Genomic DNA, 17,382 nt, shown 5'->3' with positions numbered 1-17,382 from the left:
TGTTTCTAAATACAGGCTTCAAAATATCCCTTGAAGACTGCATGTCTTGCTGCGAAAGCTTCTTTACAAATTCTCAGACCTCAAGAGGTGACCTGCTCTGATAAGTTATGCTGGTTTTACATGCTAACAATGCATAGTTAGATTAAAATGAAAGTAGGAAACATTTTAGCCCCAAGGTGATCACCAGTTCCAGTAAAACTAAGACTGTCTCTAGCAGTTCAGTGTTTTTAGTCCTGGAAGAGGGTAAACCTCTGATCAGTCTTCCTAACCTTTTTTATGCTATGGTCATTTGCTACATACTGTGTTTGGCTTTCTTGCCAGCTGCGTCTTTTCAGTTGTCCCTACTGTTACTTGTTAATTTGCTTTTGCTAATATATAGCACCAGTTTTATTGCCTGTCCCTCTAACAATATATTTATATTTCAGGGAGTTGATTCACTTGCTTATTCACCTTTCTGAAGCTCTGCATGAGGCACAACTTAAACTCATACTGGTCATCCCTCCTGCAGTTGCTGCAGGGTGAGTATTCCTATTCAGAAGGCAGGTTCCAGATGAGAAATACTTTCTTGTCTCTTATACAATAAATTCAAAGCTTTGTTTATAGCTATGCAACTTAAATGAATAAGAAATTATTTGAGTTTGATTGGTAGTCCTGTCTTCATGAATGTTGCACTGAATAGTCTTAGTAACTATGCAGCTTCATATATACCTCATAACTTCTGATGTTAAAATAATTTGCACAGGGGCCTCTTGTTGTGGTGTTAACCAAAAATATCTGGTAAGAACTTCCAGGTGAACGAGAGCAGAAACAGTTGTGGAGTGTAATGACTTGTTGCCAAGGACTGAAAAGGGCTTTTTGAAGGTAGCACATGAAAGAACTTTCTGAGCCTCTGGGCACAATTTCATCTGTAAATGATAATAATTATTTTTTAAGTAAGAGAAACAGAAATATGGGAAGGAATTATATCTATAATAAGGCTGTGGGTTTATAAAATTATTTATTTTTACTTGATAGTTCATAGGTACAGCAAGTGCATTTAATAAGGGGATAATATTAGAATTGTTAATTATTCTTTTTATTTGTGCAATGACTTGAATCTGACAGATGTACCAGTTTATATGCTCTTCTGGCTCAATAGCAGTAAGCAGTGCTTTATCTTTCAGTGTTTATAGCAGAGAGATATTTACTTCCAAAGATTGTATTTGTTTAAAAAAAAAAAAAAATCCATGTGAAAAATGAGACTGTAATTTCATTATGTGGAAGGAATTTGAATCCTCTAAGTTTTTACACTTTTAGGAAAAGATTCTATGTTGTCTTTAAGCGTTATATAGTAAAACTGAAAAAAAAAAAAATCACAGTGTTACTACATCTTTAGTCTTTCTGGAAAGGCAATGGCACTCCGGTATTTCAGGGAGATTGTGTCTAGTCCTTCGGGGTTTTGTATGATCAGTCAGTGGTAACATCCATGTGAAAGCAGATAGAACTGAAAACAAGGGTGGAAGGTGATTCAGAATACTAGCAGATTGCTGTGACTTCTTTATTGTAATTTCAGATTGAAATGTGGGCTATGCCAATGCTATACAGCTTTACTAGCAAGAGTTTTGCCAGTATCTGTCTGCCATTTGGTGATATTTGCTCACATTTGGATGCCCTTCCAGGTCAAAAGATGAGTGGTATCCTTGCATCATGAGCATAGGTATCTGTTGTGCTACCTTGTGGAAAAGTGTTTATGGTACACTGTAATACTACCAACATATACAAAGAACACATCATGCCTTTCAGAGAATTGTGGCAATAAGGGTTATCTTATCCCCAAAACTACTAGGTTCTGATTCTCTATTCCATTCTCCCTTTTCCTTGCTTCTCAAAGATAACGAGTGTCCCTGTTGCACTGTAGCTAGGCCAAGTTATGTGTATGTCATGGGTGATGGCCTTTTACTGTCAGAGAAGCTCCAAATCCCTGTTATTTGTTTCTAAAAGGTTTGGTGGGGGCTCTTGTCATATGGGACTGCAGAATAATGAAGCATAAGCTGTTGTAGAGGATTACATACACAAAAATGGTCTTTATAAAGTAATTGAGTATGTTTCAGTGGGTTCTGCTAATTGCAGCATGCTAATCCTATGTCGTGCTTATTCCTTATCTCTGAATTTTACCTAATGTAATAGGTATCTCCTCCTGGTTATGCAGATATTTTTGGCTTACTGGGCTTGACATGCTGATAATGATAACTGGGGGAGACTCGTAATATTTGCATAGTTGGCAATGCAAGATTATTTTTTTCCAAGTTTCCTTTTTCCTTCAAGATGTTCAGCAACTGTATAGCTGCACATGAAAATACAGTAATGTAAGTCAATCTTAAATAGAGAGCCATTATTAGGTTTTTTTCAGGCGAGAGTTAGTAGACGGCTAAAGAAAAATATTAAAATGCCTTATTTTTCTTGCCTTGGGCTGTGTAACAGTGTGGACAAGCTCACAGCCACTACAGTTGATGTCAGTTTAACAGCATGGTTTCAGGATGGTGTTGTACAACCTCCTAAATGTCTTGTAGACTGTCACAATCTTTCAGCATACATTCATTTTCAAGGTGCCAGAAAGGCTGAGAAAATGGAATGCCTGAGCAGGCTTGTAAATGCCTCTTCTGCGGCTGGACTTTTCTCTGCAATGGTCTCAAGTTTTTGATGAGTTTTGTGGGGAGGTCTGATAGCACAAGGGGGAAACAAAGCTTTTCTGCCTACAGATACCTGTGCAGAGCTTAAATGATGCCTGCTGGGAAGATTCAGAGACCCTATAGTAGGTAAATAAACAGGTATCTGTGTGCTGAGATCAGTTACTGCCTGCACTGTAACTGTGATGTCACCTCTTCTGTACGTTGGTGATGTACCCCTCTCCAGACCAGTTCCTGAATATAGGATACATACTTTCTACCATCTTAAGACTGTAAGCCCAGAATAATATCTACCTGTTATTTTGTTCTTCAATAGCTGCATGAAATCTGATTGCAGTTTATTTTCTGAAAAACTATGTAGTTCAGGATGGTTTTTGTTGCTTTATGTTTTCCTCTCTTCCACATTATAACCATTTTATATCTTTAAAATGAAGTAGCTAGTTTAATGCAAAAAACCCTTTGCTTCCATGTGTGGCTGGCCACCAAATTTTGATGGGCAGAAAGGGAAAAGTGATGTGTTGAAGATGATGGCAAAAGCAAAGAAAATAAATTCCATGTAAATTGGTAGAGTCCTGTAAAATAATACCTGTGCAGAGCTCTTCTCTTTAAAGACTGAAAGGCTCTGACAGCCTAGCTGCATTTTGAAGAGATTCCTTCCTATCATGCAAGCCCCTTTGTTTCTGCCTCAGTTCTGGTGTTTTCTGCATCGTGTTTTGTGAGACACTTTATTCATAGAACAGTACTAGTTTCTAGTGCATTATGGCATTAGGAGAGTAGATCCAAGTCTCACGACAACACTAGACTTATGCTGCTGTTTCTTTTTCTCTGGACATGGTGTGTCTTGTGCCTTTTCCTCCTTGTCTGTGGTATTCCTATGTCAGAATACACACCCTATAATCCTGAGGTGGGTTGGGTCACTGCTACACTCCAAGTCTTGTAATGCGCAAAAAGGTATGCACTATATCAATGGGGTCAAGAATTTATTGTTTGTCCACTTAATGTTTTAATAGTATGATAGGCCAAATTATCTAGTTAATACAGAAAAGCCTCACTAACATTACAGCTAGAATTTTTATGCAAAACCTTGCCATTTTCTACCCCTTTTCTATGGTGTTGTGCTCACGCTTCCACTGTTCCTGTGGGTCCTGAGGTTGACACTCGGTGATACTTGAGCAGAAAGATGAGTCATCAGCATGGTGAGGTCTTTCTCAGGAGCAATGTGATATTCACGCTGGAGGTTTCTTCTTTGTCAGCCTTAGGTTTCACTTGGGGCTATTTCACATGTTTTCTTATGACAGTCCACTTCCTCTTCATTGGCTGTCAGCTGAAGTTTGAAGTTTGTGCAAACTCCTCAGGTCGGTCAGACCTTTTCTATATGTGGTATTCACAGAGCTGGAGGCAGTAGTCACTTGACCACCACGCAATTATCTGAAAGAATTCATAAAGAATTTGAAAGAAAGTTCAGGCCATAAGATGCAGAGGGAAGCTTTTAATCAGCACTGTTTCTTAGGATGAAGCATCACATGTGTTGCAAGTAATCAGAGCTACAGGACAGGTATGTTGATCCTTACTATCATGGATGTCTTTGCGTGGCTGTTGAGAGCCGCTTTTATGTCTGGTAATACTTGAGTCTTAGGAAGCCTGCTTTTTGTGTCAAGAGAAGGTTGAGAGTCATTCAGATTTGCTTCAGAATATAAATGCTTAGGAGCTTGTTCTGATGCATGGATGGCTTTGGTAGTAGAAGTTTCTACTATAGGGAAGTTTCCAAGAACTGAACCACACTTTTGGCTATTGCCCTTTGAAATGCTAGCACTACTTTGCTAGCACTACTTTACTACTTTGGCAGTAAGCCAAAGTGTTAAATGCCTTATTGTATTAACTCATTGCACCACAGAGCAATAACTGCGATACTTCTTTAAAAATAAAGACATGGAAACGTAAAAATCCTTAAAGTCCTTAAAAATCTATGCCTGGCTCATGAGATAATGGTCTGTGAATGTTGCAGAGGTTAACACTCTCATTTCTTGCAGATTTCTCTGGAAAATTGTGGGCTGGTATGCCTTTGTGTTGCATGGATCTTCAATGGTGATAACAAATACTTTGAGATTCTTGTGCTTTGGTTAAGTCCAGTCTGTCATTTACTCCCATCTTTCATGCTGCCCTCTTATGATCTACATTTCATCCCAATTGATAGTTCCTTTTTAAAGCAATTTTCTGTTGCTGTTAATTGTAGTCTATTACAGATGAAGCAAAGGAGAACACTTTAGAACATTTTTCTAAAACGCTTTTCAGTCACTTCATCACACAGATGCTTTTTAAAATGCTACTGCATGCTCTGGTAGAATTTAAGTAATTGCTGTAAATGGTGTTCACATTAAAGTGCATTTGCTCTTTTGGTGGTAGGGAGAAAGTGGAGAATAGTACAAACACATTAAGATTCCTGCTCATCATGATGCCCATTGACATTACCAGATTCAGTCTTATAGCCAGAGGGATCTAAATCTGTTTTGTTTATGTACAGTCACATGGGGCTCTACAGTCTAGTTTTATTAAATCCTGAAACAAGAGTTGAAGCCACTATGAGCCCTCTGGATTCTTAAACACATTTTGCCTTGACCAGAATTTGCTTTGTTACAGTAACTGTATCTTTCAGGACTGTTTTGCAGTTGAACGTGGCACTGAAGTTTGGACTTTGTGTTGTCATTGCCTCTCCTGCTGCTGACCTGCATATTAACAGGATAGTGGGTTCAAAGTTCCAAAACCTTTCTGAACTGGGATTTAGGGATGCGCTATTAGAGCTGCAAGAGCTGTCTATCTAAAGTCCACTTTTTAACCTGAAATATGTATTACATACCGGTCCCTAAGTGGCCTTATTTGTAGAGGTGTAGTGAAGTATTTGTTTTCTAGCTGTGTGAAATAACACCTCTAGTTAATATGAAGGAATCCAAAAGTCTCATTCCTCTAAACCAATTCTTTCGCTTCTTTATGCATTCCTAAATTTTCTGGGATTTATTCATAAACCTTTATTTCCCAGGAGAATGCATTAGTCACGTTCTTTTCAACTAATACTGTTATGTAAGCCACCTGTCTGTGTCTTCCATGTATGTCTTCCTATTGCATTAAGTAGAAAAAACACTTTAACCTCTTGACTAAACAGGTAGCTGAAAGTACGTTCATCAGCTACGGAAGCATCCTAAAATGTTCACAATGCCCATGCATGCTTTAAAGTTTAGAAGTATATTGGACTTAATGATATCAATAAGCAGAATCCTCAATTATTCTTTCTGCCTCACTTGACTTTTTAGGAAGTAGCTGTAATTGAAAATTTTTGATTTATAGGATAACAAGGCTTAAACTGAAAAGTGCTTCCCATTGTATATTAAATATCTTGTGTCTTGAAACTCACTCTGGGTTTTAACACTTACACATGGTTGAAAGTATGCTTTAATGCATCTTATAGTCCTTATTTGTTGGAATCACTGTAGACTGTTAATCAAAAATATAGCAAAAGGCATGGAAATAAGTATCATCAGGAATTGAATAATATTCTAGAGTTCAGCAGCTGGCAAAAGAGTGATAAAGGAGGCATAAGCTGTATGTGGGATGCTAGGAGCTGAAGCATTGTTCCTTTTGTGTTCTACCCTGATTAAAATTTAAAGAGAAAGCACAGTTAAATGTAAGCAGTTTATTTAGGAATGTGTAATTTAGACTGCTTTGATATGCATTAAGATCAAAACAGTCTGGCAGCAAATGCTGTCTGAAAGGAGACACTTTTAAGAACTAAAATTACTGGTTTGCTTGGGGAAAAACAGTCTGGAAAATGCAGCATTGCATGTAAAATCAAGTACAGGAAGTAAATATACTGGGTCATCTGCTTAACTTCTTGAATTCAGGTTTTGCAAACAAAAGCGAAGTGAGACTGATCCTCTAGCTGAACCTTGCTTTCAAGGTCCAGTGAAACCTTTGGGTTTTGGTTTGCTTGGGCTGGGCTAAAAGAAAAATCAAATTATTTTTGAGTGACTTTTTTCTTTTTAATCCAGACATTTTATATATTCCTTTACAGCACTGTCCAGAGACAGTTGCACTGGCATAATCAATGGGTGGGAATGTGTGCGGAGGCTCACTGGGAGGCAGGAATCTCTCTAGCAAGCTTTGCTGTCACAGAAAATGCATGTAGAGCTACCATGGTGGCAAACACAGGCTGAGATAGTTAGTACTTCCATCCACCTGATGTCCAGGAACTGCATGTTTTTCCTGCAAACATAAGTGATTTGCAAGAGAGAGGAACAGCAGGAACCAAAGCTATGCTCTAAGAAGTGTGTGTATTATACTGTGACTCTCCTTTGGGGTGGGAGACTTGTGGTTGTGTATGTCTGAAGAGATGTGCTAGGATTGCTGTGTTATGTAAATGGTTGCTAGAGCAGATGGTTTGCTGAGGATTTTCAGCCTGTCTTTCAACAGATTGTCTCAAAATGTTAGTGTGTTAACTGCTTTTACATGCATGGATATGGATGCATGTAAAACTATATGGGTACCCAGACATATTCTGCCCATTGGTGATGCTGAGTAACTCCATTTATGCTGACTAATCCTGCGCTTGATTAAATTCCTAGCTTAAGTATGTGCACTTCAGTGACTACTCTACTGCAGAAATTATACTGGTGAAAGCTGTGTGGATGTTTTTATATTGATATCACAAGCCTCTTTCTGAATAGGATAGCTGTGCTGGAGTGAGCTACTTTATGCCTAAATGTGCTGTAGGAAAAGAAAAAGATGGCAAATAGGACTTGAAATTTGGTTGCACCTGTTCTCTTAAGTCTGCAAATCACAGGGGTTGAGTTTGTTATTTTGTTTGTTTCTCTATACTTACTTGCTTTATAATATGTTAGGGATGCTTTTTCAGAGGCAGAAAGTGAGGTTTTGAATTTGAGTACTCTTTCCTGTCTGCAAGTAAATTGATGTTAATCTGACTAGATTATTACATATTTTGTCCAGGTTCAGCAACCATTTTATCCATGGTGTTGCCCAGTTATTGTGAATTAAAAAATGAGTAAAGAAAATTCTTAAGTTATTTAGATGATCTATCATCAGAAAGAGCATCAGTAATTCTCCTGTTTCCTGCTGCCCTGAGAAAGAGCAAAGGCAGACAGAAAACTCTCAGGAGCTGTAGATAGGATGTTGTCTTCACAGGGATTCTGAATCTAGCCATGGTTGCATAACCATGGCCTGTCTGGCATTTATAGGTTATTACAGACATTAGACATAAGGTGTAACATTGTTAAGGATCAGCATGATATATACTAAGTCATTAAAAGCTGTTAGTTTTTCTACTCAGTGTTAAATAACTCCATGTTTAGAGACAGGCTGTTAGGGGTCACTTTCCTTGGGCTTTTATTGTCCCCTGAGTATAATCCTTTGCACAAAGTAGCAATAAAAATGGCATTGGCTGTGTCACTTCATAATATAACACTATGCTCTTTACTTGCATTTTGATGGTTAGGATGTGCACCAAGCAGTTTGTCCTGTGTGATGGATATCCTTTTAAAACACCTGTTTTGAGGTTGCAAGACAGTAGCTGCTCCTTGAAGAGCAAATGATTCTTTACCTCTTGAAGTTGAACAGAATCTGTAAATAAGAAAATGTAAAATCTTGGGTAAACAGGTAAACTCAGTTGCCAAGGTGAGCAGCTCTGGTGCTGTCACGATCTGCAGTGGAGCGCTCTCGTGTGGTGCACAGTGAGGTTTTCTGAACTGGGGGAACCTCAGAGGGAGCTGAGAGCGCTGCTAGGAGCCCACAGCTTGTGTGGCAGCAGCTGAGGAGACCTGGGCAGGGTCAGGAGCAAGGTCCCCCTACACTTATAAAAGAAGATCCTGGGGAGCGCTAGCAAGCAGGGCAGGCAAATAGGACGTAGTGTGGAAGGGCATACAGGAAGGCTGCTGAAGTTCTGCCAGCTCAACCAGGGAACAATGGTATCCACCTGGCAGAAAGCCATGGCCTCTCTGAACTCTGCACCCACCACGACCAACACAGCTTCCTGGAAAGAGCTCTGGTGGGAACATACTACCACCCAGGTGTCAGGCTGCAGGGTGAAAGGGTTGATTGATTGAGTAGGAATCAGGGTGAAGGCCAACAAGGCAGATATCATGGTGGGAGTCTGTTACGGACCACCCAACCAGGATGAAGAGATGGGTGCAATATTCTGTAAGCAGCTGGGAAAAGCCTCACAATCGCTAGCCCTTGTTCTTGTGGGAGTCTTCAACTTACCCGATGTCTGCTGGAAATACAATACAGCAGAGAGGAAACAGTCTAGGATGTTCCTGGAGCATGTGAAAGATAACATCCTGACACAGCTGGTGAGTGAGCCAACTAGGGAAGGTTCTCTGCTGGACCTGTTGTTTGTGAACAGAGTAGGACTTGTGGGTGATGTGATGGTTGGAGGCTGTCCAACCATGGGCACAGCAATCACAAAATTATAGAGTTTTTCATTATCTGAGAAGTAAGGAGTGGGGTTAGCAGAACTGCCACCTTGGACTTCTGGAGAGCAGACTTTGGCTTATTTAGGGCCCTGGTTGACAGAGTTCCTTGGGAGGCAGTCCTGAAGCGCAAAGTAGTCCAGGAAGGCTGGACATTCTTCAAGAAGGAAATCTTAAGACACAGGAGCAGGCTGTCTTTATGTGCCAAAAGATGAGCCAGTAGGGAAGAAGACCAGCCTGGCTGAACAGAGACCCTTGGCTCAGGAAACTCAGAACTCAGGGGAAAAAAAGGAGAGTTTATGGCCTTTGGAAGCAGGGGCAGGCAACCCAAGAGGACTACAAGGAAATCATGAGGTTATGCAGGGAGAATATTAGAAGGGCCAAAACCCAACTAGCAATTCATCTGGCTACTGCAGTAAGACAATAAAAATGTTTTTATAAATACATTAGTAACAAAAAGCTGGCTAAGGAGTATCTCTATCCTTTATTGGATGTGGAGGGAAACATAGTGACAAAGGATGAGGAAAAAGCTGAGATACTTAATGCCTTCTTTGCCTCAGTCTTTAATGTTAAGAATAATTTTTCTCAGGGTACTGAGCCCCCTGAGCTGAAAGACAGGGAGCAGAATGGAGCACCCAAAATCCAAGGGAAAATGGTTAATGACCTGTTACACTGCTTAGACACACACAAGAAAGGCTCTACAGAGGGATCTGGACAGGCTGGATTGATGGGCCAGAGCCAAAGGTATGAGATTCAACAAGGCTAAGTGCTGGGTCCTGCACTTGGGTCACAACCACCCCATGCAACACTACAGGCTTGGGGAGGAGTGGCTGGAGAGCTGCCTGGAGGAAAAGGCCCTGGGCATGCTGGTCAACAGCTCCCTGAACATGAGCCAGCAGTGTGCCCAGGTGGCCAAGAAGGCCAATGGTATCCTGGCTTGTATCAGGAATAGTGTGGCCACCAGGAGCAGGGAGGTGATTATCCCTTTGTACTCGGCAGTGGTGAGGCCACACCTCAAGTACTGTGTGCAGTCCTGGACCCCTCAGTACAAGAAAGACATTGAGGTGCTGGAGCGCATCGAAAGAGCAACAAAGCTGGTGAAGGGTCTAGAGCACAAGTCTTCTGAGGAGCAGCTGAGGGAGCTGGGGTTGTTTAGCCTGGAGAAGAGGAGGCTGAGGGGAGACCTTATCTCTCTCTACAACTACCTGAAAGGAGGTTGTAGAAAGGTGGGGGTTGGTCTCTTCTCCCAGGTAACAAGCGGTAGGAGAAGAGGAAATGTCCTCAAGTAGTGCCAGGGGAAGTTTAGGTTGGACATTAGAAAAAACTTCTTCACCGAAAGGGTTGTCAAACACTGGAACAGGCTGCCCAGGGAGGTGGTGGAGTCTCCATCCCTGGAGGTATTTAAAAGAAGGGTAGACGTGGTGCTTGGGGATATGGTTTAGTGGTGGACTTGGCAGTGCTAGGTTAGCGGTTGGACTCAATGATCCTAAAGCTCTCTTCCAATCTACATGATTCTGTGTAATATCTCGACTCATTTGACATGCCATTGAGAACTTTTTTTGGTCTTTTTTAAGTAAGAGCATATTTAAGACACTAGGAGCTTGTTTTGTCATACCCTGAGGATGTGATCAAGGTATGAAAAGCACTGGTTACTTTGTCACTGTTAAGAGTTTTAGAATTACAAATGAAAGGCCTGTTAAAGGAGTGATTGCTGCATTTCTGGAAAAAAAAAAAAAAAAACCAAAACAAAAAACGCTTAAAATATCCAAAACTTTGGAGTTTTGTGTGTATCAATCATAATTAAAATGCATGTAAGACAGTTTTTAAAACAGATTTTGATTGTTTAAGAAGCCCTAGGTAACACAAGGCAGCTTTATACTTCAGTAATTTTATCAAGTCTAGCATGATAATACTAGATGTATATCAGACCTTGATCTTGGTATAAGTAATAGTATGCTGCTCTTCTTACCTTTGTCTTGGTAACATGCTTATCAGTACAAAGCAGAGGACACTGAGCATTATGTTTTCATTTAACTTTATGGGATATGGTGTTTGGGATTATTAGCAAGAATGAAGCACATTGTAAACAAATCATTGGAGCTGTCGCTGTCCTCATAAAAAAAATACTACCACTGGTAAATTGCATACAGTTTAGCTAGAAGAAATTGTTATCTCCTGGCCAGTTTCTGATAGTATATATCAAATTAGTATTTAAATTGAAAACAAGCGTGTTCATCTGTGATGAAACGTGCACTTAACCTCACAGTTTCACATCTGGTAGGTGGACTGGGAAGCATTAGTGGAAATATGAAGTATGGTTCCTTGTCTCTAAAACAAAAATTCTCAGTGTGAATTTAATGTGTCAGCTTTCTTAAAATAGTCCACTCTGCAGATGTGCGACTGTCAGACTGGGATGACATCTCAGGTGGCACCCATCAGCAAACCCTGTAAATAATAAATAAACCAAAGTCTGTTAATGTTTTAGTATGGGTCCATATTTTCTAGACTGTGGATCATTCTTTTCCAGACTGTCTCTAAATCTCCTACATCTTCCTTAATATATGGTTCCCTGAACCATATATTTTAAGCCATGGCCCTTAGATTTTCCAGGAAGAAATATGTGTCCATATGGTGTAGAGCAGAATGTATAGGACAGCTGCATTTCAGGGTGACAAAAGGTAATTGTTCTGCTCTCATGGCTAGGCAGGTCTCATGGAAAACTAAGTCTGGGGTACTATATTTATAGAAGGATGTAGAAAAATGAGAATGTTTAGAGGAAAGGAAGAAAAATGGCTACAAGTATAGATAATGTCTCCTTTGAGGAAAGCTAGAACTGTATTTAGTATATTAAAAGAGGAAAAAAGTGTCACGAGACATAATAAGTCTTCAAATGTGTCAACAGTGGCTGTGTAAGTGACAGTGATACATTGGTCTTTACATCAGCTTGTAAGAAAAGGATAGAAATATTCTTAGTTCATGATAAAGAATTCTTAGGTTGAACACTAGAAAAAGAATAATTGCTGAATGGCAAAACACTGTAGAAACACATAATATTTTGGAATCTTCATATATATTTTGAACTTGATGATACACATCTAGGTAGTGGGTGATGCACAGCTGTGTGAGGAGAAAAGGGAGAGCAGCACCTTTATCAATTTATTTAGGTGGCAGAATTAATGCTCCATAAATGTCTGTTTGGCAGAAAAGCACAAGGAAGCAGAGCAGAGCCAGTGGGAGAAAGAAGAAAGAGAGTATGCTCTGTTGTGAAACTTTTCCTCTATCCCAGGAGCAAAGCAAACATTCACAAATACTACACCTTCCCTGTTTCTCCTGAAGAGCTGTGGGCAGCTCCTTGTGCAGGGATACACCTAGGACTTAATCTGGCCTTATTCTTTTTTTGATAGATACTTTTGAAGGCTTTCTTTGTTAAGCCTTCTTACTAAAGTTTTAGGTAAGCTAGAAATCTAGACAAGTTTTTCTTTTAGTTGTGATCAAAAAAGGGTGGGTGGGGCAGACACAGCAAAGGAATGGAGAGAGCTGAAGACATGTAAGTCGGGTGTTGGCATTCTGTTCTTAAATTGAGACTGTATGAGCTTGCTTTTAGCCTTAGTGAACTAAAATGACAGGTAAACTTTTCAAAATTATTGTCTAAAACACTGAAGAAGCCCATACTGTTAAATTTATAACATTATGTGAATTTTCCAGAGTTGTCTAAAATTGACAGAACATGCCTACGACAAAACATTTTCTGTCAGACGCTGGCTGTTTTCTCCTTGCTCTGAAAAATTTGCTGCATCTCAGAGTGTGTTTCTGCTTCCCGTACATTCTCAGCTAAGTGCAGCTATATCCCAACCATCATATTTAACTGCTGCTGATGATCTCTTGTTTGACTGGAGAAAAAAAAGTTGCACTTCTTACATTTCAAACAGTCTGAAGTCTTAAGATTTGGTAATTGATTTGGGTCGTGCTGAGGTTAAGTGTTCTTGACATTACTATTTTTTTTTTTAAAGCAGTGAGAAGTTGCTGGCAGACTTTATTTTTGGTTTACATATGCATTGTGAGACAAGGGACTTCAAGAAAACCTGAAAATATCTCAAGAGCCATTACTGTATCACTGTTTTTAGAGTAGGGAGTTTATAAAGCCTTGACTTTTTTTACTGTGATTCAACAGTTTTCCTCTTTTCAGCCTCCAAGTTGTTTTTTTTTATTTAAGCCATTAAAGGGAATACATTTTGTGTTCAAATGGTGCTTAGTATTATTTTGTATATATTCATTTTCGTATACTCATTGTTCTAGGAGCTGGATCTGTTGACATTCTTGAACAAGGTCAGGAGGAATGTTCTGTACCAGTTTTGCTTTAGTTTTGAGTGGTGGGGTGGAGGGTAGACAAGACTGATTCTAAACTCCTGTATTTTTTGTCCTGAAAAGACTAGCTTTCTCATTTGGTAGCTTTGAAATGACATTCTTCATTCATTGAACAGTAAGGTTTGCTGTGGTGGGATGTGAATATATGGAGCTAACCTGGCTTCTTTTAGGAGATTTCTGGGGCAAAAAAAGAGAGACAGTTAACACATATTCCTATTTATTGTCATGCTGTTTAGATGAAATTATTCCAAGATTGATAGTAATCTAGAGAAATATTTAGTCTTTTCTGAAAACATATAGCTGAAATACTTCTAGGACTCTATGTAAAGGTTATATAAACTCTATGTAAAGGTTAGAGTATATTAATCCTTTCTTTGGGAAGGAAGAAATTGTATTTCCATGAAAACAAGATGTTACCTTGATAAAAACAGTTCTTTTGGTAGAGTAGAAAGTGAAGAGAAAACTTTTCTGGAGAAATTGGGAAGTTTTTTCCAGTGTCTCTACTTTTTATGAATAGAGGGTTACATAACAGGGTTTTGCTCCTTTAGACCACTAGTTGACTGTTCAGAATAGATGGATGTTTCTTTGTGTTTTTCATTTCTTGGGAGAATCACCTGTCTCTTAGACCTCACTATGTTATGGATTAAGATCCACCTTTGCATTAGGGGGAATCCTAGAATCGTTCTTTACACTGTCAGCAAGGTATGTGACAATGGATTTGGGGGATGGACATTCCCCAGCATTTTGAAGTGATTTATCTTTTTAAAATGTTCTTGCTAAAGTTCAAGTTATTACAACTACTATATTACTACCTTTTTTAAGCTAAACTTAGTATAATGTCTTAAGATAAATACAAGAAGAAAATGCTCAAACAGTATACATTTGCTCTCTGAACTTTAAAAGAAAGCCAGACAACTGAATTAGAGTCGCTTGTTAAGCAGCTGGAACCAGAGACAGCTGAAAATTTCCAATTTGTGCCAAAACATCCTGTAAACTACAAATTTTCATATTCAGGTTCTTCAGCTTTGCTGTAATTCTCTTAATACCTGTTTGTTCTTTAGAGAGTTTGCAAAATACTTCTCTGCTATGCAGCAGTCTCGCTTACAACTTGTTACTTGCTCATGAAACACTCGCAGTTAAATCTGTAGTTGAACATGTCTTTCATTTTTCACTTTTTTAGATTGTAAGCTTTGAAAAGAGCATATTAAAGCTACTGCAGTCTTGGTGAATAATCCATATCAAATTTGTCTGTCTTTATTGGCTTCTTGAGATCCACAGCAGTAGTGCAGCTGCTTTCATTTGAAAGCTGCAGGAACCCAAATCACTTTTCTGTCTTTGAATATTTGAACACAATGTGTGCTCCTCACTCAAATTATGGCAACCATCCGTAACTTTGGATATTCATATTTGCATATGGAAGAGTAAAAGAAAAAAAAAATTCTACAGCCTCTCTCCCTGTTAGTTAAAGATTCTCTAGATACATACTGTCGGTATTTTCCACCTCTAAACTTCCACTTCTCCCAGATTTTAGCACTCAGTTTATTATTTATTTTTGCTGCAAAACATCATGGATATGAAGGACTGTCTTAAGTAGCTTCAGCTTTTTCTTTCCAGAGCTAGTATGCAGTGAAAATGACCAGGATCTATGCAGGCTTCATTACTGATATCCAGTAGCAGTGAATATCAGCTTAGTTTTGCTACCGTGCCTCTTGGGAAAGATTGGCAGCAGGGCAGACAGCTTGTCCCTCCTTTTACATTGTACTGTCATGCTCTTTTCCTCCTTTCCTGTAAATATAGGTACTCACCTGGCTGAAAAGTAGGAAGAGTACATAATGGAAAATTGCTTGTTGACCTCACAGTTTCCCAGCTCACTGGATGGCACAATTGACCAGTGTTTTGCATGTGTGATAAAGGAAACAGGTGTTTTAATCTCTTAGAAGTTGATTATGAATGGATACTTGTAATTATTAATGCAATCTGTGTTTTTCACCAGGAGTCTATCATCATCACAAGCTGCTGCAGATTCAATTTCCTTGCCATAACTTTGTGTATACAGAATGATATGTTTGTGGGTTCACTATTCCAGTATACACGCACTGTTCTCCTTAGAGGCATTTCTAGCAAGTAGTAATTCTGATGTAAGATATGCAAGTAAACAACAGCGTAATTTTTATGACACTGTATGGTAAACAAATTAATTAAATTATAAACAGTTTCTAAGATGTCTCTGTTTTGGAGTGTAACGGGAACTATCACTTTTAACATCATTCTCAGGGAGGACTATGTGGGCTGGAATGTAAAGCCTTGAAATTTGGTAAGTAAATAATGCCAGGGATCAAAACAGCAGGAAGCCTATTGCTTGTCTCAGATGGAGTTTTAAATTATCAGATTATGTCAAATAACAGCATACTAGAAAAACAGTCTTGTACAGTAGTGTTTATTAAGTAGGATTCTAGTTTACCAATACCTACATTTAATGTTACAAAAGGTTAAAATGTTCGTGAGAAACCTGGCCATAATAATCTTACTTTGTTGGACTCAGTAATATTCTTGCTGTACTTCTTCTGATCATTCTACATGTCTGATTATCCTTCTTACTTTTCCTTCCAATTTAACAAGTTAGGTCACGTAAGTAAGCAATTCTAAAAATGATCAGTATATGTTCATTGTAGAGTTAGCAAGTGCATACACCAAGTATGCTCTCCCATTCTTGCTGTTGCTTAATAAAGGAATTTTATGTTGGAAGACTATCTCTTTGGGCAAGCAATATACAGAAAATGGGACTTGGGAGGGAAAATCTGAAAACTATAACTATGCACAGTTTCCTATTTGTTGTGCCTAGCTGATAATAGCACATTGCCCTCCATTGTTCCTGTAGTCACCAGTTTTCCTGTATCCTAAAAAAAAAAGGCACTGTCAAGAATATGAAGGGTACAGTTATGTATCAAGAGATTTTGAAACTGGGCTCTGTGCATACAATTCAGCACTCAAGAAGGTGCAGAAATAACTTTTAAGTGGGCTGTCTAGGCTAGCTGACTGGCACATCGTTTTTATTGCATATTAGGGAACCTGTAAAATATGTGTGACTTGGATCACAAGATGCAGCTTGAGATATGAGTTTATATTGAGGGGAGCAGAAAACTGGGGAGGAAATGATTACTACTGAGTAACAGTTATTGGAGAAAGCTAAATAACCTCTTTGAATTATACTAGTACTATTGAGTCATACTCAGAGTCATGCTGTTGGGCTCATGGGTTTTGTTTCTTCCCTGTATAAAGGCTTAAAGTATAGGTCTGTCAGTCACATCTCTTTTTAAACTGAATTCTGTTAGCTACAGAGAATCTGGATGCTTGTTAATGGCTCTAAAATGCATCCATTTCCCTCGCCGATGACTTCCCTGATTTTGCTGCTGTTTCTTGGCCTGCCAGCTCAGTATAGCATGGCTGCAGCCGTGAAAGGTTCAAGGCATTTTGTATAGATTCAGAAAAGATTTGAGGGGAACAAATCTGTTCTTAGAAGTGGCCTTTTAAAGACACTGCCTTACTACATAAAATTAATGCATCCAAGGTTTGACTGCACTGACACCTGCTGCAGCAGCGTACACACCTGTTTTTGAATTCTGACTGGGGAGAATCATTAAAATAATCTGTAGGTCAACTGACAACGGTCAAAGAGAAGAAAGTGGAACGTATTCCTCACCATGTCTGGCACGTGTAGCTCTACCAATTCTGAGCCAGCTGCTGTAAAGCAATTACTGCATAAGTTTCAGTATAAGCATTTTCTAAAACTTTCAAAAAAAAAAAAACCCAAAGATGAGAATTTTAATCTTTGCAAGGAGGAATTAAGCCTACATTTGGTGTGTGAGAGCTTTTAAATT

General features: G+C 39.0%; 1 protein-coding gene across 5 annotated transcripts in view; it reads left to right on the top strand.

Annotated features, from left to right (window-relative positions):
- The window catches only part of CHID1 (chitinase domain containing 1), a 214,033-nt gene that overhangs the window by 113,108 nt on the left and 83,543 nt on the right, over window positions 1-17,382 (top strand). For 4 of the 5 annotated variants that reach the window (XM_064452472.1, XM_064452471.1, XM_064452470.1 and 1 more), the window contains exon 8: window positions 426-518. The exons of the other annotated variant lie outside the window; for it this stretch is intronic. In XM_064452472.1, coding sequence (XP_064308542.1) covers window positions 426-518 — 93 coding nt within the window. The remainder of the gene's footprint in view (window positions 1-425; window positions 519-17,382) is intronic. 5 annotated transcript variants of the gene reach the window in all.

This window comes from Phalacrocorax carbo, chromosome 5 (assembly GCF_963921805.1).
Source record: "Phalacrocorax carbo chromosome 5, bPhaCar2.1, whole genome shotgun sequence".
Taxonomy (NCBI): domain Eukaryota; kingdom Metazoa; phylum Chordata; class Aves; order Suliformes; family Phalacrocoracidae; genus Phalacrocorax; species Phalacrocorax carbo.
This window is presented reverse-complemented; position numbering and strand designations above follow the sequence as displayed.